The sequence below is a fragment of the Monodon monoceros genome, unplaced genomic scaffold, assembly GCF_005190385.1.
Source record: "Monodon monoceros isolate NGI ecotype Baffin Bay Population unplaced genomic scaffold, NGI_Narwhal_1 Super_Scaffold_22, whole genome shotgun sequence".
Classification (NCBI taxonomy): Eukaryota; Metazoa; Chordata; class Mammalia; order Artiodactyla; family Monodontidae; genus Monodon; species Monodon monoceros.
In genome coordinates this window covers 16,630,344-16,653,264 of record NW_021703779.1, presented here as the reverse complement: position 1 = coordinate 16,653,264, position 22,921 = coordinate 16,630,344, and the positions used below count along the sequence as shown (strand labels likewise).

General features: G+C 46.3%; 2 protein-coding genes across 3 annotated transcripts in view; one reads left to right on the top strand and one right to left on the bottom strand.

Annotated features, from left to right (window-relative positions):
- The window catches only part of MAP3K15 (mitogen-activated protein kinase kinase kinase 15), a 143,103-nt gene extending 123,470 nt beyond the window's left edge, over window positions 1-19,633 (top strand). The window contains 14 exon segments of the mRNA XM_029241260.1: window positions 774-904; window positions 1,124-1,229; window positions 1,978-2,051; window positions 11,231-11,414; window positions 12,086-12,248; window positions 12,658-12,868; window positions 13,634-13,819; window positions 14,453-14,558; window positions 15,505-15,730; window positions 17,420-17,532; window positions 18,408-18,517; window positions 18,600-18,619; window positions 18,621-18,674; window positions 19,507-19,633. Coding sequence (XP_029097093.1) covers window positions 774-904; window positions 1,124-1,229; window positions 1,978-2,051; window positions 11,231-11,414; window positions 12,086-12,248; window positions 12,658-12,868; window positions 13,634-13,819; window positions 14,453-14,558; window positions 15,505-15,730; window positions 17,420-17,532; window positions 18,408-18,517; window positions 18,600-18,619; window positions 18,621-18,674; window positions 19,507-19,612 — 1,790 coding nt within the window. The 3' untranslated portion in view covers window positions 19,613-19,633.
- The window catches only part of PDHA1 (pyruvate dehydrogenase E1 alpha 1 subunit), a 24,165-nt gene continuing 18,786 nt past the window's right edge, over window positions 17,543-22,921 (bottom strand). The window contains exons 9-12 of one of the 2 annotated variants that reach the window (XM_029240499.1): window positions 22,650-22,717; window positions 21,407-21,515; window positions 20,690-20,896; window positions 17,543-17,969 (exon numbers count right to left, since the gene is read on the bottom strand). In XM_029240499.1, coding sequence (XP_029096332.1) covers window positions 20,732-20,896; window positions 21,407-21,515; window positions 22,650-22,717 — 342 coding nt within the window. In that variant the 3' untranslated portion in view covers window positions 17,543-17,969; window positions 20,690-20,731. Of the gene's footprint in view, window positions 17,970-18,315; window positions 20,897-21,406; window positions 21,516-22,649; window positions 22,718-22,921 lie in introns of those variants that run through there. The other variant, XM_029240498.1, reaches the window with a different exon arrangement.

The following is a 22,921-nucleotide window of genomic DNA, read 5'->3' as shown; positions in this document are numbered from 1 at the left end:
TTACAGATGGGGAAACTGAGGCATAGCAAGGTCCCATAGCACTGTGTAAGGGCGACTAGCTGATGCTGAGGGCCTGGACAATAATCTCTGAAACACAGGGTCAGAAGGCAGTGAAGGGAGGTTTTCTTCTGGCCCCAAAGTTCAATGTTTAATAGTATAATTGGGGTTGGGGGTGGGTGGGTGGGTGGGTGGGTGTTAAGACCATCCTGCCCCTGGGACCTGGCATTAGGAGCTTCTCACAGTGAGGACAGAGAGCCCCAACCTCCTCTGATTCGGGTCCCTGTCTCCCTTAAGGGGCCCTCAGTCTGCTCCTGTCCACCTCTGATTTCAGGGTGAGGTAGAAAACGTGGCTTTGACCCAAGCCCAATGGCTGAGACGCTTGTGCAGCATGTGCAGTGTCAGGCCAGCCCTTCAGAGTTCAGAGAGCACTGTTGCGCTCTCTTCCTGATTCTGTGCAGCTGAACAGAGCTAAGCCCGAAGGTGGCCTGGCTGAGTTTCGGGGATCACAAGGGGTTCCTTTCCACCCTACACCTCTGGTCAGGCTGATGTGCTGGTTCACGCCCCGTCCCTTCTCTGACTATGCTGCTTGCGCATCTGGGAAACAGGCAACAGAGAGGGAGGAAAGATGTTGCATTTAGCCCAGATACAGTGATGTGGGCGCGAGTGCTCACATTAGGTTAGAAACATCACTTCACTTTATTTCCCTGAACCCTTATAATTGACTCTTCATCGCCCTGATGAGTTTTTTTTTTTTTTACTGTGTCCATTTCCAGGAAGCCTTTCGGCTCTTTTGCGATCAAAATGGGGGCCGATGAAGGAGCCCACCATCAAGTTCTACACCAAGCAAATCCTGGAAGGCCTCGAGTATCTCCACGAAAGCCAGATTGTGCACAGAGACATAAAGGTACTTGCTTGTCTGAGCCAATGAGATTTTACTTTGCATCTCAGATCACATGAGCTGCTGGAGTGTCTGCAGGTGGACCAGCTCACGGAGGGGAGAGGATTGAGCAGAGTCTATCTAGTCTTCCTAGAGACACATGACCATTTCTTAAGGTCCAAGTCTATTTTACATTAGTTTGTTTAAACCTTTCTTTAAGCATTTGATGTTCTTCCTTTTCTGAAGGGCGATAACGTTCTGGTGAATACCTATAGTGGAGTGGTGAAAATCTCCGATTTTGGCACCTCTAAACGTCTTGCAGGAGTGAATCCATGTACAGAGACTTTTGCCGGTAAGCAGAGCTTGGCGTGGGGTCGCCGTCCTGGGGTTAGGCTTGCTGCAACTGCAGTCCTTTGGAAGTTACTCACCAAGCACCTGTGTACACGGTGGACAACTGGTAGTTGAAGTGGACGGTGTATTGTCCCCAACTTCAAAGTGTTTGAACTCTGTCATAATGATGCCCTTAGCTATTTGTGGCAACGAGGTTGCCTTACTTTCTTCCTTGTCTTCCGAGGTCGAGTAGGTGTTGTGCTCTGCTTGAGGTTTTCCGAGGGTTTCTAACCAGTCAGCAAAGTGGCAGCATCTCTTCTAAGTTAGTAGCACATTATTCAGAATCGTGGGTAATTCTGAATAACAGTATCCCTCAGGCAAGTTATTAGAACATTTTATTGGTCTTTTATAAAAATAGCCTGTTACTTTAGGGAGTTCTGGTACCTCGTGCTTTAATATGATTATGTTTCCAAGAGAGGCTGTTTCTTTTAGGGTATTCTAAGATGGGTTTGGTATTCTAAGTGGGTTTGAGCAATTGAATTTTCTTTTCCATGTGTCGGTGATGGAATCATTTATGTGTTGAGAGGGACTGGATTCAGAGGGTGGAATAAAATTGCCAGCTAGCTTTCCATGTACACGACCAACGAGTAGAATGATGCTCAGAAGCCACCTATGGCTTTTTGTAATTCCCATTTAAAAGCAAAACAGAAACTTTGATCCTTGGAGAGAAGTACTGATTTTGATTAAGTAAAGGTTTGTGCTCCCCCTAGGGTGTAATGAAAGCATCACAAAGATCTTGCTTGGTGGAATTATGAAACAGCGCTTATCATATTATAGCTCCGATGTAAGTTATAAAAGACAGATGATTGCTTTCTATCCCTATAACACCAAACTATAGAGTGGACAGACTTGCCTTTACTTTTGGTGAATAATGTCTCAGCTTTGGAAAACTTTTCTTCAACAAGACAGTTGTTATGTCAGCCACTGGACGCCCACAGTAGAGACTGGTTCTCTATCTAAAGAGAACTTTTATGCATCAGAAATGACTTCTCGGTTGTAACACCAAAGGAGATACATGCACCTCAAAATGGGGAACTGTTACACCAAGGACCCCACCGGAATCTCCCAAAGAGTGTATTGAATTTTCATTCATTGTTTCTGATATAAATATATATATCTCAACATGTATGTATCAGTGAGTATGTATGTATGACTGGCATATTTTTTTACTAGCCTAATTAAAAATGACTTCTGTCCTCCTCTTTGGAAGCCACCAATTAGCTTAGCAATATGTAGCAAGAAGGGCTCTGATATGGTAAGGAGTTATTTCAAGACATAAAACCCCCAACAATTTATCTCATAATTACCATCCCCAAGGAGAAAAAAAAAAGCATAAAGAAAACGCATGTATAATTCATCATTGCGTATCACATTTTCCCAAGTAATTGGCTTGAGGAGGCATGAATTTTGCATTGCAAAATAATGCAGGGGTGTTTGGGGGATAATAAAGAAGGGGTGTCATTTGGGGTAGGAAATTCCCCTGCATATAATTACTCTTTGCAAAACAGAGCGGTTCTGTAAAGAAATCTCAGCTGCTGGTGCCACACTCCGACTGGGTGCGGGTGGACACAGTGGGACCTGGAAGGAGAGACAAAGGCTTCAGACAACTTCCTGGCCCGAAGTCCTCCCCTCCTGTGTTCCTCTGAAGGCTTTTCACCATAGGTGTAAACCAGCTAGAACAGGAGGAAGGGCCATTATGGCCAGGGTCAGCCCCCTTTGCTTTTGGTTTTGCAGCAGCTTTATTGAGGTTTAACTCACATATCATAACATGTACCCATTTGAAGTGCACATTTCAATGGTTTCTGGTAAATTTTCCAAGTTGTGCAGCTATCGCCGCAATCCAATTTTTGAACATTTCTGTCACTCCCAAAAGGTGCCACCTTGCAGTCAATCCCCATGCCCACCCCCAGCCCCAAGCAACCAGCGACCTACTCTCTGTATAGATATTCCTGCTCTGGAGATTTCTTATAAACTGAATGATACAATATGTGGTCCCTTGTATGCAGCTTCCCACACTTCACATAATCTTTTTGAGGTTCACCTGTGCTATATATAGTGTATATCGGTACTTCATTCCTTTTCGGGCTGAATAGTATTCCATTGTATGGATAGACCACATTTTGTTTATCCATCTACCAGTTAATGGTCATTTGGATTGTTTCCCCTTTTTGGCTATAGTGAATGATACCGCCGTGAGCATTCACATACAAGCTTCTGTGTGGAGATATGTTTCCATCCCTCTCTGGTAGATACCCAGGAATGGAACTCGGGACAGGAACTCTGTTCTGATGTGTGGCTGTGAACAGCCTTGGTTCAAATTCTGGCTCAACCACTTGCTAGCCATGTGACCTTGGGCATGTCACTTAAGCTCTCTGCATCTCCGTTTCTTCATAAGTATATAAAACAGATGCTCATAATACCCACTTCAGAGGGTTTTTATGTGGATTAAATGAGTTTATATATATATATATATATATATTTTTTTTTTTTTTTTTTTTTTTTGCGGTATGTGGGCCTCTCACTGCTGTGGCCTCTTCCGTTGCGGAGCAGGCTCCGGACGCGCAGGCTCAGCGGCCATGGCTCACGGGCCCAGCCGCTCTGCGGCATGTGGGATCTTCCCGGACCGGGGCACGAACCGGGATGTCCCCTGCATCGGCAGGCGGACTCTCAACCACTGCGCCACCAGGGAAGCCCTAAATGAGTTAATATTGATGAAGTGCTTTAACCAGTACCTGGCTCATAGCAAGTGCAACTGAAGTCTGCATTAGTGAACTAAATACCAATTTGCATTTAGAAGTCACTGGTCATTCGAGCTGGCAGGAGCCTTTGAGAGAATCGAGTTTATGTGCATAACTAACATGTTGAGCCTGTCGGACTCAAAAGGTGTAATTTTTATTTTTATTTTTGTCTCCCACGCCTGCTCAGGGCAATGGTCCTTTCCCGTGACTCTTCCAGCCACACTTAGATAACAAAGAGCATTTTTTAAAAATTTTATCAATCCCTATTTCTTTTTTTAAAATTTTTATTGGATTATAATTGCTTTACAATGTTTCATTCATTTGTACTGTACAGCAAAGTGAATCAGCTATATATATACATATATCCCCACTTTTTCGGATTTCCTTCTCATTTAGGTCACCACAGAGAACTGAATAGAGTTCCCTGTGCTATACAGTAGGTTCTCATTAGTTATCTATTTTATACATAGTATCCAATAGTGTATATATGTCAATCCCAATCTCCCAATTCATCCCACCCCGCCCCTTTCCCCCTTGGTATCATTACGTTCGTTCTCTATGTCTGTGTCTCTATTTCTGCTTTGTAAATAAGATCGTCTATACCAATTTTTTCAGATTCCTCATATATGCGTTAATATACGGTATTTGTTTTTCTCTGTCTGACTTACCTCACTCTGTTTGACAGTCTCTAGCTGCATGCATGTCTCTGCAAATGGCAGTCTTGTTCCTTCTTCTGGCTGAGTAATATTCCACTGTATATATGTACCGCATCTTCTTTATCCCTTCCTCGGTCAGTGGACATTTAGGTTGCTTCCATGACCTGGCTACCGTAAATAGTGCTGCAGTGAACATTGGGGTGCATGTGTCTTTTTGAATTATGGTTTTCTCTGGGTATATGCCTAGTAGTGGGATTGCTGGGTCATATGGTAGTTCTATTTTTAGTTTCATAAGGAAACTCCATACTGTTCTCCATAGTGGCTGTATCAATTTACATTCCCACCAACAGTGAAAAGGGTTCCCTTTTCTCCACACCCTCTCCAGCATTTATTGTTTGTAGACTTCTTGATGATGGCCATTCTGACTGGTGTGAGGTGGTACCTCATTGTAGTTTTGATTTGCATTTCTCTAATGATTAGTGATGCTGAGCATCTTTTCATGTGTTTGTTGGCCATCTGTGTGTCGTCTTTGGAGAAACAAAGAGAAAGTCTTAATGGCACTTTGAGAAGCAAACGAAGTCTGAATCCAGTCATTGAAAGGGTTCCGGCAGATATACAGGCGTGCCTTGTTTAATTGCGCTTTGCTTTGTTGCGCTTTGCAGATACTGCATTTTGTTTGTTTTTTTTTTTACAAATTGGTTTGTGGCAATCCTGCGTTGTTAGATGATGGTGAGCATCTTTTTAGCAATAAAGTATTTATTTAGTTGTACCGGCTCTTAGTTGTGGCAGGCGGGCTCCCTCATTGCGGCTCACGGGCTCCTTAGTTGCAGCTCATCAGCTCAGTTGTGGCTTGCCTGCTCCTTCGTTGTGGCGCGCAGACTCCTTAGTTGTGGCATGTGAATTCTTAGTTGCGGCATGCACGTGGGATCTAGTTCCCTGACTAGGGATCGAACCCAGGCCCCCTGCACTGGGAGCACAGAGTCTTACCCACTGCGCCACCAGGGAAGTCCCTAGAAATAAAGTATTATTTAATTTAGGTCTGTATGTTGTTTTTTTAGGTATAATGCTACTGCACACTTAATAGACCATAGTATAGTGTGAACATAACTTTTACATGCACTAGGAAACCGGAAAACTCCTGACTCATTTTATTGCCATATTCGCTTTATTGTGGTGGTCTAGAACCGAACCTGCAGTATCTCCGGGCCCTGCCTGTACTCATCCACACGCTCGTCCTTATTTAAAGGGTGGACTCCTCTCCCCGTCCGCACTGGTCGGGGTGTCGGTCTTTGCTCCCTCCCTCACCTCTTTCCCTACTCACCAGATGTGGACAGGAGAGGAGAGGGGCAGGAAGTTGTCACTTGACTAGCACTGTTCTAAGCTGGCTTCCTGTGCTCTGGGTCTGGCTGATGGTTGCTATTAACTCTTTGCAGCCGGACCCCTCTGAATATAACTCCCATGTCCGGGACAGGGGCCTCTCCTTTGGCTGACTCCACCTTGCTTCCTCACCCTGGTCTCTTACCCTGCACATTATAACTACCCCTCCATCTTTTTCTACTGAGGGAACCAGGCCTGGAAGGCTGTCTTTGGGCAGGATTCCCTTTAAAAAAGACCCTGTGGCGTAGTGGTTAAGAATCCGCCTGCCAATGCAGGGGACGCGGGTTCGAGCCCTGGTCTGGGAAGATCTCACATGCCGCAGAGCATCTAAGCCCGTGCGCCACAACTACTGAGCCCGCGCTCTAGAGCCCGTGAGCCACAACTACTGAGCCTGCGTGCCACAACTACTGAAGCCCGTGCTCTGCACCAAGAGAAGCCACCGCAGTGAGAAGCCCGCACACCTCAACGAAGAGTATTCCCCTCTCGCCGCAACTAGAGAAAGCCCGCACGCAGCAACAAAGACCCAACCCAGACAAAAATAAATAAATAGATAGATAGACAGGCAGGCAGACTGACCCTAAAGCAGGGAACTCTCTGGTGGTCCAGTGGGTAGGACTCTGCACTTTCACTGACAAGGGCCCGGGTTCAATCCCTGGTTGGAGAACTAAGATCCCGCAAGCCGCATGGCCAGAAAAACCCAAAAAACGAAAAAGAGCCTAAAGCAATATTTCTACAACGAGTTTTGCATCTGGTGTCCCTTTTTTACCCACTGTCAAGAGGGTGCGGTGATATTCCCAGACCATATGGTCCCCACTCTGCTGCTGTCAGCTGCTTTTGCTCCCATGGGAACCAGTCCTGTGTGCAGCTTCTTTGCAGGGGACACATACATATGGAGCTCTGAGTGGGCCCAGTGAGGAGCCTTCACAGGCTCTGGGTTGGGAGGAAGTGGTGGCCCCTCCCTCCAGACCCATCCCTTGGGCAGGGCAACTGGGGTGACCCCGGGGGCATGGAAAGCTGCACCTTACTTCTCTTTTTGCTACTTTATTAATATTAAATTTGGAAACTTGGGGCTCTAACACTGTCTCAAGGGGACTGTAGAAGGTGCAAACGTGTGGCCTCCTTTCAAGTGCACTTATCCTGGGTGGATGTTGAGTTGCTTGAGTCGCCATGGGCCCACACCCTTCTGGGGACAGCTCCTCCCCAACACCTGTAATGAGAGAGGGTACACCTCCCAGTGCAGGCTCTGCTCTCTCACCCCTTTTAACCCTTGATCTGGGTGGGAGGCCCCTGGGCTGGGGGCCCATGGCTTGTGTAACCAGTTATCTGAGACCGCCATAGAAACATGCGTCTGTGGTCCCTCTCTCACCCCTTGTCTTGGTATCCAGATCATATCTTGGCCCCTCAGTCAAAACTCCTAAATTATTGTCCCGTGTCATGTCTTTTCTTTGCTGATAATTTGAAAATCCTTCTTGGGCCGTTGTCCAGGAGCCCCCAATGGATTTCATGTCCCAAGGGGACTGGGTTGATGCCTGTGGGTCTCCTGATCACCTTGTCCTGAACTCTGCACTACTGCACCCGTGTAGATACCTGAGGGACCATAGGAAACCCCTAAGAGAGCCAGATTTAAGGCGAGCAACATTTCCAGGATCTCTCCATTCATTTGCTCCCCCACCCCCATGGCATCTTCACTTGGTTTTCTCCACAGAAGCCAGTCTTTGGTACAGCTGAGGTACACCCACCACATGCACGCTGCCCCGGGATGGCCCCTTGACTCTTGGAAATAGTTGTGGGGATCTGTCTCTCATCGTTGGCTGCTTGTTGTGACTGGATGGTTTCCCTGTGAATACAGTAGTAAATAAAATGGAGCACCCAGTTTGCTATTACTGCCCTGGGCCTAATACAGAAAGAAAGTTATATGGAAAGAAGTCACATTATGGCTTTGGAAATTCTTGCATCAGCTGCTCTTAATCAGGCAGCTTTTTCTTCAGTTGTGCTTCTCCTGGATCCATTACTTAGATCAGGGATGTCATGGTGTGTAGCTCCAACTTTGAAGACAGAAGACCTGGGCTTTAGCTTGAACGAATTCCCTAGCTTCTCTGAGCCTCGGTTTCCCCATATGTAAAATGGGAACAACAGTACGTCATACCTCTTCTGCCCGTGCTTATGGAGTTGTGAGAGTCAGATGGACAGTGCTACATGGAGCTGCTTTGTAAGCCATTGAGTGCCAATTGAAAGTCACATGTTGTGGCCAGAAGCCTTCAAGATGGCCCCCAGTGATCCTCACCTCCTGGTATTCACAGCCTTGTTTGTATTCCCTTCCCGTTGAACACTGCCCGGACTTAGTGACTTGCTTCTAATGAGTAGATTAGGACAGAGTGGTGGTGTGTGACCTGGAGGCTAGGTGAGAAAAGGCAGTGTGGCTTTCCTCTTGCTTTCTCTTGGATTACACACTCTGGGGGAAGCCGTATTTTAAGCAGCCTTATGGAGGATCCCATGTGGTGAGAAAACAAAGGCTCTTCCCAACCCCCCTGTGAGCTTGGAAGTGAATCCTCCAGCCCCAGTCTAGCCTTCAGATGACTGCAGCCCCAGCCAACACCTTGGCTGCAGTCTAATGAAAGACCCTGGGCCAGATCTACCCGGCCCAGCTGTTACATAACCAGCCCTACATTCCAATCATTAGAAACTGTGTGAGATCATAACTGTTGTTTTAAACTGCTAACGTTTGGGGTAATTTATTAATTTTTTTCCTAGCATGCAATAAGTTACTTTTTTTTTATTGGAGTATAGTTTATTTACAATGTTGTGTTAGTTCCACCTGTACAGCAAAGTGAATCAGTTATACATATATCCACTCTTTTTTTAGATTCTTTTCCCATGTAGGCCATTACAGAGTACTGAGTAGAGTTCCCTGTGCTGTACAGTAGGTCCTTATTAGTTATCTATTTTATATATAGTAGTGTGTATATGTCGATCCCAGTCGCCCAATTTATTCCTCTCCCCCTTACCCCCTGGCAACCATAAGTTTGTTTTCTACATCTGTGACTCTACTTCTGTTTTGGTTCATTTGGACCCTTATTTTAAACTCTGCATATAAGCAATATCATATGATATTTGTCTTTCTCTGTCTGACTTAACTTCACTCAGTATGACAATCTCTACGTCCATCCATGTTGCTGCAAATGGCATTATTTTGTTCTTTTTTATGGCTGAGTAATATTCCATTGTATATATGTACCAAATATTCTTTATCCATTCCTCTGTTGATGGGACATTTAGGTTGCTTCCATGTCCTGGCTATTGTAAATAGTGCTGCAGTGAACATTGGGGTGCATGTATCTTTTCGAATTATGGTTTTCTCTGGGTATATGGCCTGGAGTGGGATTGCTGGGTCATATGGTAGTTCTATTTGTAGTTTTTTAAGGAACCTCCATACTGTTCTCTATAGTGGCTATACCAATGTACATTCCTACCAACAGTGCAAAAGGGTTCCCTTTTCTCCACACCCTCTCCAGCATTTATTGTTTGTAGACTTCTTGATGATGGCCATTCTGACCGGTGTGAGGTGATACCTCATTGTAGTTTTGATTTGCATTTCTCTAATGATTAGTGATGTTGAGCATCTTTTCATGTGTTTGTTGGCCATCTGTATGTCTTCTTTGGAGAAATGTCAATTTAGATCTTCTGCCCATTTTTTGATTGGGTTGTTTGTTTTTTTGATATTGAGCTGCATGAGCTGTTTGTATATTTTGGAGATTAATCCCTTGTTGGTCGCTTCATTTGCAAATATTTTCTCCCATTCTGAGGGTTGTCTTTTTGTTTTGTTTATGGTTTCCGTTGCTGTGCAAAAGCTTTTAAGTTTAGTTAGACCCCATTTGTTTATTTTTGTTTTTATATTCACTACGATATGGGTCAAAAAAGATCTTGTTGCGATTTATGTCAAAGAGTGTTCTGCCTATGTTTTCCTCTAAGAGTTTTATTGTGTCTGACCTTACATTTAAGTCTTTAATACGTTTTGAGTTTATTTTTGTGGATGGTGTTAGGGAGTGTTCTAATTTCATTCTTTTACATGTAGCTGTCCAGTTTTCCCAGCACCACTTATTGAAGAGACTGTCTTTTCTCCATTGTATATCCTCGCCTCCTTTGTCATAGATTAGTTGACCATAGGTGCGTGGGTTTATCTCTGGGCTTTCTATCCTGTCCCTTGACCTGTGTTTCTGTTTTTGTGCCAGTACCATACTGTCTTGATTACTGTAGCTTTGTAGTATAGTCTCAAGTCAGGGAGCCTGATTCCTCCAGCTCCATTTTTCTTTGGGGTAATTTATTATATAGCAGTAAATAACTAATACGGATGTCATTGCTAAGTCCCTACCTTTAGAAAGAGTGATGTTCACTATGGTTCCATATAAAGAAAATCTCCAAATTTAGCATTAAGCAGACTAATCCTCCAATTGTGAAACAGTTGTACTAAGGACAGTTATTCAGTCAGGGTCAGTAAGCCATTGCAATTTGGTTTAGTGCTATTTTCTACTGCTGCATAACTTTCTAAGTTTATTTTCTTGCTCTTTTAAGAATTAACTTTTAGAGATTATATTAGTCAGGATCCAGGCAGGAAAATTGAAATCACCCCAGTTATTTTTACAGAGAGAATTTAGTTGAAAGAACTGTTTCCTGGGACTGAGTTATCAGAAAGCAGCCTACATCCCTAGGGCCTGAGGGAACAAAGGGGAGGGTGGGATTCAAACCTTTCAGTGGGGGATGCCACTGGGCTGGAGCACGTAACTCTGAGGGGGCAAGATGAGGCTGGTTCTGGAAGTATGGGGGGGACAAAAAAGCTGGTAATGAGCCAAGCGCTGCTACTGGAACCACCTGAGGGTCCAAAGTGACGCTTGCTAACCAACCTCTCCTTCCTGTCGCTTGTGCACAGGCATGCTCTCTTCCCCCACCCCTCTTAAGGCCTAGGCTCTGAACCCCCCACCAGTATCACTTCCCCCACAATCTACTGGGCAAAGCAAAGTCAGTCCCCGGAGGCCAGCCGGGGCTAGGACATGGATACCAGTCATTGAGGCCATTGTTGGAATCCACCATCAGCCCCTCCTAGGATGGCAGATACAGGAGCTTTGTGTGGAAGGTATGTACACCTGGATTTGCCCGCGACCACACTGTCTCATCGGTCACCTCTGCCTTCATTGCAGGTGGGCATGTTTAAGATTCACCCTGAGATTCCAGAAACCCTTTCAGCGGAAGCTAGAGCCTTCGTTTTATCCTGTTTTGAGCCTGACCCCCACAAACGTGTCACCGCTGCTGGACTGCTCCAAGAGGGTTTCTTAAGGCAGGTGAACAAGGGCAAGAAGAACCGAATTGCTTTCAAGCCGGCAGGTGAGGCCTGCTGGGATGGCAGGGGTGACGGCTCTCCCGAGTGCTGAGCTTCCCACATGGTGCCCGTGTTTGTGAAGAGCGGTGGGGCTGGTGCATTAGGTGTGGGACGCAGAGACACAGGGAGCCCCATAGGTGACAGCGATGAACCCTCACATACCCAATGCTCCGTTAAAGCCTTTCCTTTGGGATTGTGCCAGGGAGGGAGGTGGGAGGTACCCTGGCTGGGGTTTTGTGTCTTCCCCGGGTGCAGAGCCTGGCGCTTCATTTTTGGAGCCTGGCCTGTCACCCTGTGCTGCTCCCGACCTTGGTTAAAGGGTGTCTGTCCTGCAGGCCACCGAAGCAAGCAACACCTTCTGGGGCAGTAGGTCCTACCGGGCAGTGATATAGGAGTGGTCCCGGTGTGGATGGGGTCGGGAGCTGGGACAGGGTGCCTCAGCATCTTGCACCCAGAGAGCGACTCGCTGTCTCAGCGTGTCCGAAGGGCTGGCTAGAAATGCAGAGTCTCGGGCCCGTCCCAGACCTGCTGAAGCAGAACCTCCATCTCCCCAGGATCCCTGGGTGATTGCTTGAACCCCCAGTTAGAGCAGCACAGGCTTAGGCCCCTGGGTGCGTCACGTGGCCCAAGGGGCTGCCTGGGGCTCACCGTCCCCATCCCCGGCTGCCCCGCACAGAGGGTCCCAGGCGCGCCACGCTGCCCCTGCCCCTGGCGGGGGAGCTGATGGGCGGCAGCAGCAGCAGCGAGCATGGCTCGGTCTCCCCAGACTCCGATGCCCAGCCCGACGTGTTCTTCCAGAAGTCCCAGACGCCCACGCACCGGCTCAGACACCTGCTCAGGTACGGCCACCCCCCCACTCGGGGGACAGAGTCCCTCCCAGGTGTAAACCAGATGGTCGCGAAGGGCTTTCGCTTCCTTTCTGCACGATCAGCAGGGCAGCCGGGGCGGCCACTGACAGTGAGAGAGAGGAGGGCAGTGAGGTCACTCTCTGTCCCTTCCCCTCCCCCTCTCCTCTTCTTCCCCTCCCCCTCGTCGCTTCCTCTTCCCTCCTGTTTTCTCCTCCTCCCCTGTCACCCCTTATTCTCTCCCTCTTACCCCCTCCTTCCCCCTCCCTCCTTTCTCCGTCTTTCCCCTCGCCCCTAACACTGGTGCATCTTCCTGAGGGTGGGGCTGCGGCGGAGCCACCTCTTAGCCCCTCCCCCACGGTGTCCCTGGGAGGCGGGGATTGTCGCCTGCGTTTGTCCGCAGTGTTCCTGATGAGAGCTCGGCCTCAGAGGACCGGAGCGCCTCAGAGGACCGGAGCGCCTCAGAGGACCGGAGCGCTGCCTCGTCCCTGGAGGACAGCGACCCGGGCCTCTTCCTGCTGCGCAAGGACAGCGAGCGCCGTGCCATCCTCTACAGAATCCTCTGCGGGGAGCAGAACCAGCTGGCTTCCAACCTGCAGGAGTGCGTGGCCCAGGTACAGGCCGAGTGCGGGAGCTGCAATCCCACCCCCTCCGCCCAAGGCCAGGTCCCAGAAGAGGTCCAAGTGGGACTGGTGTTCCTGCTACCCTAGAACATTTGCACAGTTACAAGAACCACCCTAAGTATTTCCCAACGTCCTTCCCTTTTCCAACAAAACAAAAGACAATACAAAAAAAAAAAAAAAAGACTTCATTGAAGCCTGAATTTGCATTTGTGGAACACTGCAGTGAAACCAGGCACTGATGGGGCAGTGCTGCCTCCTGGTGGAAAACAAGCCACATGGCAGCACAAAGCAGTTAACCCCCAGCTGCACCAGTTGCCCTCAGAAGCTGGGAGAACAGCCGCTTTAGGAAGAAAGGTTACGGATGGAAATATTTGAGATTTAACTCATTTTGGATGGGAAAAGGTCCTTCTAGCAAGAGGCCACTGCCCACTATGAACTGTGCCTTGTGACAAGGCCTGTTGGGGGTGGAGGGTGGTTTACAAGGAGTTAAACAGGATGGCAGACCATTCCTTGAGGGGCTTAGTTCTGTTGTTTGCGGGCCAGAGAGGAGAAGGGGGCCACATAACCCTCTAACAGGAAGGATATGGAGGAAATTCCAGGACCAGAGACCGTGTCTCACCTGGGAAATCCCCAGTTCCATTAGCAAATGGACAGTCTGGTTAATCTAGTTGCCCACAGTACTTCTTGGATTTTCCCTCCCTCTCTCTCAATTACTCAGTGACTGATTTTTTTTTAGGGGGCGGGGTTGGTGATCAGAGTTCGGAAGAGTTGCATCTCTCAGTCGGCCACATCAAGCAAATAATTGCGATCCTGAGAGACTTCATCCGCTGCCCGGACCACAGGGTGATGGCATCCACGATATCAAAGCTAAAGGTGGACCTGGACTTTGACAGCTCGTCCATCAATCAGATTCATCTGGTACTCTTTGGATTTCAGGATGCTGTAAGTGCTCCATTTGGCCCTAGAGAACATGCCAGAAGGTAGGAAGCCCACTCAGGTGGCTCACAGCCAAGACCATGGAGTTCGATTACCATCATCTCCCGTAGTCTCCATCTCTTCTCACCTGTTTATGCCTGAATCCCGAGTGTCAGCAGTTTTCTAAACACTTGAATATGTGTATACAAGTGACTGGTCTGATTGCACTATGGCCACGGAGAGCAGGAGTGTAGGATTTGGGAACGAGTGGCATCTGCCAGCTGGGTAGGTGTGGGGTTTAAGCTTATGCGTCTGCCCGAACAGGTGAGTTGCTCCAGGCCCAAGATCATGTCTGGCTTAGCTTTGTGTCTCAGGTCCCCAACACAGAGCCTGAGGTTTCACAGATGCTTCATAAATGTTCGTTGAATAAACAGTGAAGAGGCCCATGCGGTAGCTCCGATCTCTGTACCTGTCCCCTAGACCCCCGTGTGACTTGGGGTCAGCTTAAAGGAAGACTCAGTCCAGAAGAAACATAAGTCAGGCAGAAACTCAGGGCAGCACGGTTAACCCTTTATCTCAGAGTAGAAGCAAATTCGAATTAGTAAGAACTACTTCTTAAAAGTACAATGGACCAGAAATCTGGATTTTTGTGATTTGGAGGTAAATAAAATTTCGAGGAACCACTTAATTAGGCCCCACTGGATGTTTGCGATGGACAACATCATCTGTCGAGCGGTGCAGGCTGCAGTCACCATCCTCATCCCAGGTAAGGGCCCTCTTTTCGGTCAAGGTCAACTTCAGGTGGCTATGGAAAAGGTCAGACAGGTCCTCTGTACTCACCAATTGTTGCTTTCCCTTTCCCATCTTGACTATGTACGTCTCTGCAATTAAGTAAATGATGTCACAGACCCCTTTAGGGCCAAGATTCTGTGATTCTGAGAACATCTCCTGGTGATGTGTTTTTACATGCCCCTAGGCATAACTGAGGAGCACGCACCGCAGGTAGACTAAACTCAGGATCTCAAAGGAGCGCTGAGCCTGACGGCCTGGCTCCTACAGTGCATCATCTTGTGTGCTCAGCAACGCCTCCTAGTTGGTTGATGATTTAACGGCTCAGTCTCCTCTCTCAGAATCATCATGTGGCAGCTACAGAAATCTTCGGCTTTTTATAGGCTCTATTTTTGAAATGTTAGAGCAGCTTAATACCCAAGTTGATTCTCCTTCCGCGGTGCCTTCTTCCTAGGAAGGGAGGCTATGCGGCGCTTCGGTTAACATTGCCCCTTCCTCTCATTACTTTGCTCCCTCCCTGTCATCCTCTGCCTGCTCCCCTGAATGCACTCTGCCCAGGCTCAGCTTCTGGGAGTGGCTTGTTAAACCCCAGGACTTCATTATTCCCCAGTCCAAGCAGGAAAGTGTTTGTAGTAAAAACACGGGCCTGGGTGGAAGCCCGCTTGTCCCTTTTTAAAACTGCCCTTGGCTAACTAAACACCTTGAAGTCTGTTTCCTTATCTGTGAAGTGGTGGGGACCATCTTTTCACTGCAGAGCTAAGTGAAATAGTCTCCCCTCCGTTTTATAAAGTCAGCAGTCCCCTGATGGAGCGTCGCATTGGCCTGGCCGGCCTCTGAACAGCCACGTTTGCTGGCCCGGGACATAAGCTACACCAAGCCCTGGCCTTGTTGAACCGTGGTCCTTTTCTTCCGTGATTCCACAGAGCTCCGAGCCCCCTTTGAGGCTGCCTCAGGGACCAAAGGGGTGGATAAGGACACGGATGAGGCAGAAGAGGACTATGCCCCGGCAGACCCACGCGGGAGCGAGGCGCAGGCGGCGTGTGGGTGGAGCAGGCCCGTTTCAGCAGTTGCCCAGGAGGCCCAGCCCCAGCAGCTCCACCAGCAGCATCTGAGCCTCCAGCTGAGCAAGCTCAGGCAGGAGACCAACAGGTGGGCAGGGGTGGGACAATGACCCGGACCAGCCGGTCAACTCAGTGGTCGAGTGCCTCACCCAGGTCTCAGAAAAGCATCTTTATCCCCCAAGGAACTGCGCAAGGAGATATTCTCAGCTTCAACTGGGGGACTAGAAGGATGCCTCCCTTTTTTTTCAATGCTAGGAGTCAGAGAAGTAGAGTGCCTTGCCACAAGCCGTACTAAAGGCAGCAGCATCTCAGAGTTTTCTCTGTCTCTTTACCGAGGTGGGTTCCCTGACATGGTGTGTGGGTCCAGCAACTCGGGGGGACATCTGCGGCCCGCCCCTGCCGAAGTAGCTGAGTTGGGGGTCAGTTAGCACTGTGTCGATGGACAGGTATCCCATAACCCTGACCCCAAGGAAGTCTGCCCTGTCCTCTTTGAATCTCTCCCTTGTGTTTTGTCATGATCCCCAGGCAGGCATTAGTGAACCGCCTTCCCCGACAGCGGACCCTGGCACTGCCGTGAGGTTCCCACAAGAGTTGGGCTCTTTTGTTTATTTCCAGGCACATAGTAGGTGTTCAAAACATATTTGTTAAATGAACAAAAAGATTCCCATTTGCGCTGGGGAGCCACGTCATCAGTGGGCTTAGCAAACTAGTTGGTATTGGTTCCAAATGATGACTTGTTGCCCAGTGGTCATTGGGAATGCTAAAATTTAACGGGGACAAACAGTGTCAGGCATACCTATTTCGGAAGAAAAGTTGTACACACCCCTAGGGATCTCTGAAGTTTAATTTTAGGCAGATCTAATCATTTCTTTTTAGAAAGGCCCAGTTTTAATTAACTGGTAGTGGTGGCAAAACTTTAAGTTTTGAAAAAATGACAAATGTGAAAGTTGATAGTAGTACTTAGCCCTTCTTTAAAATGTGTTTCTGGTAAGGTTTATAATCACCAGATTCATAAAATGTTATATATGGGTTCAAAGGTTATTCCTTTCCAGGGTCAATATTGTTACCTTCCATCTCAGAATTAGTAATGAGACAGCAGCCAGCACCTGACTGCGAATGGCTGACAGACACACAGCTCCTACAGACACGCCTGCCCTTGTAGGATGGAGATGCCTTAGCTGTTGTTGGGCACAGCAGGAAGGCACCTTTGGCCCTGAGTGATGCTGACGAGGGTAACACATCTGTCCCGAGTAGTGTCTGTGAGACCAAGCTCCGTGAAGCGTTTAGCGCAGCCTTGGGTAAGTGTTCGCAGTAGTGTCCCTCTCACCTTCCAAGCAGCAAGAGTCTTTTCTGCAGTTCCTCCTTCCCCCTAGCTGTTCCAACAGCAGCAGCAGGGCTTCTGTCTCCTTGGCTTACTCTCCGGTGAGGAGGGAAGGGCCTGACCACTAGTTTCAGCGACTTGACCTGACTTAGGGAGACAAGTTGGCTGAGTTCTACTGATCAGCATCAGGTTATCTTTTGGTTCATGATACATATTCTGAGGCAAAATATACCCACGCCCTGAGCGTTGGTCTTTGTTTACAAGGGGAGGAAGCACAAGAAAGGTGCTCATGTACAGGCTGAAACCTGATCACACAACTTTGAAGAAACTAGACTGATCGTTGGGATTGTGCCTTTTTTATTTTTTTTAAACCTCTGTTCAACAAATGTTTGAATTGAATTGAATGGTATTAGGCTCTCTCTGGAGGATGGCTTTTTTTTTTTTTTTTTAAACCAGACTTTTGGAACACCTAGTTCAAAAAGAGAGGGAGTACCAGAATCTTCTACGGCAAACCCTAGAACAGAAAACTCAAGAATTGTATCACCTGCAGTTACAATTCAAATCTAATGGTGAGTGATTTTCCACTTGCTCTGACTTACGTGTGTGTGAGACCATTCAAAATCTGGCTGGTATTCTAGTCAGCCTTGAAAAAGTTGAGGTTATTCTCGATCAGACCAGTAAGTACTCCAGTAAGATTCCGGAATACTGGTCAATAATAAAAAGGAACTTATCAGTACATTCAAAACCAGATGAATCGCAAATGCGTTATGCAAGTGAGAGAAGCCAGATTCAAAAGGCTACATATTATGATTCCATAAATGTAGAACGTTTATAGAAAATTCTATTAAAGGCAAAACTACAGGGACAGAAAACAGAAGTGGGTGGGGGGGTGGAATTGATGATAGAAGGCGACGAGAACGTTCTGGCGTGATAGAAATCTCTCTGTCTTGATTGTGGTGGTGGTGGCTATGTGACTCTGCTTGTCGAAGTTCTTAGCACTGCATACCTAAAAAGGGTAGTTTACGGCATAAATTATACCTCAGTCAGCCAGCCTTATGCGTTTGGTGCCCAAAAGGGCTCTTGGAATGGGGAATGGATAAGCTGAGGCCAAAAATCTCAGTATTAAAACCTATTTCCTCATTTGAATTCCAGTGCAGTTACGGATATGATTCCTTAGAAAAGGCATTTTAAAGATGGGAATACACATTTAAAGTAGGAGATAATTAGTTTGAAGTATCACAGGTAAGGAACATTTTTAATCTCTGGAAAGTGACTCCAAGGACTATGGACTGTTGCACAGTGTGTAGCAGAGCAGCTGAGCCAGGTTTAATCCATTTCCTTTTCACATCACATTCTGGAATAATAGTTTATTTCATCCAACTTGTTACTTGAAGAATTTTGCTGTTACACATCAGTATACAACATAACTTTCTAATCATTACAGAGATTACAGAGAACTCAGCCTCCCCTCCTCGGTCTTATGGGCAGAGAACAGAAAAAGAGCTTGTCGACTGGTTGCAACTGCAAGGAGCGGATACGAAAACAATTGAAAAGGTAAACTTACAACCAAACAAACCATTCCTGTGCTATCATTACAGAGCTGCTTAGCTCTTAATGTATTTGATCTTTGTTTCAGATTCTTGAAGAAGGTTACACTTTCTGATATTCTTAATGATATCACTAAGGAAGACCTAAGGTACCTTAGACTACGGTAAGAATAGCTTCAAAACACTTTGTGGAACAGAAAATGACTTTTTTGGTGTAATTTAGGCTTTTTTTTGTGTGTGTGTGTGTGTGTGGTATGCGGGCCTCTCCTGTGGCGGAGCACAGGCTCAGCAGCCATGGCTCACCGGCCCAGCCGCTCCGCGGCATGTGGGATCTTCCCGAACCGGGGCACGAACCCGTGTCCCCCGCATCGGCAGGCGGGCTCTCAACCACTGTGCCACCAGGGAAGCCCCTGTAATTAGGCTTTTAAGTAAAGCAGTAGAAAACAAAGGCTGGTAACTTTCCCCCCTTCATTAACGTTAACTCCCTTTTCTATGGCTCAGTCAGGAAAAAAACTACCAACCTCACTCCAAACTCTGGAGCTTTTCAAGGTTAAAGTTGGGGAAAAGCTGAGAGGGGGCAGAAGCTAAAGGCCCAGTAGAAAAAGTCAAGAGACCGGCCTGGCTGGGAGTGAAGCGAGACATGAGATGCCAGTGGGCTACACCCAAACCCTTCTTTCTTTAACTTGCACCCTGCCTTCTCATCCCCACGTCATCTTAAATAGCCTGCTCTGCACAGATGCAGCAGCACTCCTGTACAGTACCTCTCAGGCCATGTCCCACTCCTGCTAAGGCACAAGTGTCACCTCCATATGTGAAGAGAACATATTCCCGTTTTAGTTAAGTAAGTTTTCAAGTTAGGGACTGCATTTTTAAGACTAGACAGCAAATCTAGACAAGTCTGGAAGGATAGACTACAGCTTTTGCCATAAGGGCTCCTAAAGAAGTCTTCTGCCATGTTGCTTTGACGTTGTCTTCTCTTACGGCTCTCTAAAGAAGACTCCTGTTTGCCTCGTATGGTGGTCTCCTCTGCAGGCTCTGGACTGCAGCCTCCCAGTACGGAAGACAGGCTCAGGGGGCCCCGGCAACCCAAGATGAGGCTTAATCAATCAGCTAAGCCAGGGGACACAGGGAGCAAGGAGCTGACAACATACCCACGAATTCTGCTGCACTTACGCAAGGAAAACACCACTTGTTCAATGAACAATTTAAGAACTTGAAGTTTTAAAGGATTATGGAAAAAATTTTAACCTTTTATTTATCAACATGTTTTCAAGGTGAGTAGAACTTGTATTGTGACAACAGTGATTGTAAAACCTGGTCTTGACATCCCAGAGTATTAGGGAATCCTTAAAAATGAATTTTCATTTGGAAAAATATCTGCTGGAAAGGTGAAACAACAGGTGTTTAAAATAACAAAAAGGCTGGGAATCACTGTTTTAGATCACACATTCCATACATTACTATTAACTGGAATTGCACTTAAAATTCAAAAAAGGTAAAATTGATAAGAATATGCCTTGTATTAATGTTTGATATGACTGTAAATAGAAAACTATTAAGAAAATAGCTTCATATTGATAATGTATAAATGGAGAAAACTATTTATTTGGCCTCTAAAATGAAGTAGTCTTATTTAAAAATCGAATTGTCCTTCCACCCCTGCCTGGTTATAATAAATATTGTGTTTTATTAAGGAGAAATGATGGTTCAGTGTGAACAGGCTTCAGCACCGACGTGCACACAAATGGGGGCGTGTGTGCACGTTAGGGTACACCAGGTAAGCTGCTGGGCACTGGGAGGGACAGGACAATGATCGCCCCACAAAAAGGTGGCAGAGTTGGACAGGCATATAAGGAATTGTTTCTCCTTTTAGTAACTAAAAAAGTATTTGTTAAACTAGTATACAACTCAACCAAATAGAACTATTTTAGAGAAGTAATTTGAAGGAGGGTCAAGCAAACTCTTATTACCTATTTTAGACGTACATAACTAAAATAACCTTTATAATAAGATCCATACTATCCTTAAGATATAACATTAAAAGACGTTGTACCTTTTAATGCAACACTGTACAAACCACATGCAATTATACTATCTATCTATCTATCTAAATCTACACTTTCTTTCTATGGGTTTTTTTTCCTCCTTAACAAAGTTGAGAACCCAAAGCATTCCTTACAGTTGCTGCCGAATAGCCCCACTGAAGGTGTACCATCTCGCATTAACTGATGGACTTAAACTTGATCCACTGGTTTGCACCCCGGACTTCAAAAGGCGGATCGCTGCAGTAGATGTGATAGCCGAGTTCTTCCAAAGGTGGTTCAGGGTCAGCTGTAGCAAACTGGGCAGCATCCTCAATTTCTTTTCTCACGTCAACATCAATTTCCTAAAAATCAAATCAGATTACAGTTCAAGAGATGTTTTGAATAGACAGCAGCTTAGGTACCAATTTGTTCTACTGGGAACCTCTTGCTAACTCTCTACTAGTACTGGCAGTATACCTATTATTATTGAAAAATGTTAGTTTAAACATGACACAACGATCCACGAAGGGGGATTCTGGAGGACAGATACCAACATTAAGACATACACCCTGGCGAGGGAACATTTATGAATTAAAAACCTACAGTATATTTTTAGGAAAGAAGAACTGTGATGGTGGAGGAGGTTAATGTCCTGTGAAAAATACTGCGTTGGCCAAAAAGCTCTTCGGGGTTTTCCCACAACATGGCTCGGAAAGCCCCGAACGAACTTTTTGGCCAACCGAATACAAGATGTACTTTCCCATTTACTTACCTAGTTTACCGAGTGGCAGCTTCTTGTGTAGAGAAAAACTGCTCAAAAAGGAGAGCCAACCTTCAAAGGCAGACTCTTAAACCATCAAGAGTCACTGTACCTTTAGTTCTTCAACACTGGCCAGATTGCTGTTCACCATCCTATCCTTGAGAAGCATGATAGGGTCACTCTTACTTCTAACTTCCTGAATTTCTTCTCGTGTACGGTAACTAGAGGGAGGGAAACAGAGTTACAAGTAGATAAGAACAGCGCCGGCACAGCAGAGACAGTCTGGGAAACACAGCAGTCTGTTTGTTTCTGAGACGAGGGAGCACATCAGTACTCACGTCACCGTAAGAAGGGCAGAATTATATACTTTCGAAATACAAGAACTCATCCTAATATTCTGTAAGGAAGAGCTGCTCTGTCTTTATAGAAAACTCTACAATGGCAATTCACCTGGCTTCTCTGGCATTCTGACAACAGGGGCCAAGTTTCTATTTGCTACTTTGATCTAGAGGTAGGGCGTGAAGGTACTGGTGGAGGCAGGGGAGATGGTTTTCTGTGGTGATAGCTATAACCTTTGAGGCAGCAGAAGGCTAAGCACAAAAAAAGTGTGCCTTGCCTTTTCTCCCTTAAGACCACAGAGCAGTGTGGCTGGCAAAAACCTGGAGAGGAGGTTTTCCGATTCTTGATTGTACAACTGACCCTTGTCCTACAGCACTTGAAATAACACTAAAAGCAAAGAAAGGCTACCACCATTTTTTTTTAAGAACAGAATTACACCAAGTGCTTTTCTTCCATGTAAGCTGCTCTTCGTAACATTTTCCCTTAGGCCTTCATTCTATATACTCAAAGACTTATTACGGCTTACTTTGACTAAATCTCCTCTTAATTATGCCACACTCCGGGACTGCAGCATTACATGCCAGAGTTGCCAGGTGACAAAACTCCTTTTTTTTTGACTGATTTATTTCAACATGTGCTCCATTCCAGCCAGAAGAGGAATATGCCATGAGAATCTGGGGTAATGCCTACAAAAGGTAAATGCCCCCAAGTATACTACTCTACCATCAGTCCTATTTTATGCAACAATTCCTCTCTGCAATTGTTTTCTTACTGGTGCTCATGCTAACTAGCATGTACACACTAGAGGAATTTTCAGAATGCTTTCTATATTGGAACCAATTTATTGGAAGGCACGGCTTTCAGGCTCAGACTAACTACTAAATCAATGCATGAAGCCAACTGGTGTCTGGCTTCAAAAGCAAACACACACTGAAATGCTTTGCTTTTTCATCTAAGTAGCACCATTCAAAGCCCATCCACTTCGGACACCACACTCAGTTTTCCCATGACCATACCTGACTCCAGGATCACTCATGCTGTGCCCATGGTAACGGTAAGTCTGCAGCTCCATCAGTATGGGCCCCTAAAACAGAACCCAGTGGAGGTAAGGTGAAACAATGGCCACAGCCTCAAATGTACGTCCTTTCAGGATCAAATACCTTCATCAGATCTGAGTTAAGAATTTCTTCTTAGTTGACTGATTATCTCTTCTCATTTCTATTACCTATTTATTGCATGTTTCATCCTCCTCCTCTTTTTTTTTTTTTTTTTTTTTTTTTTTTTTTTT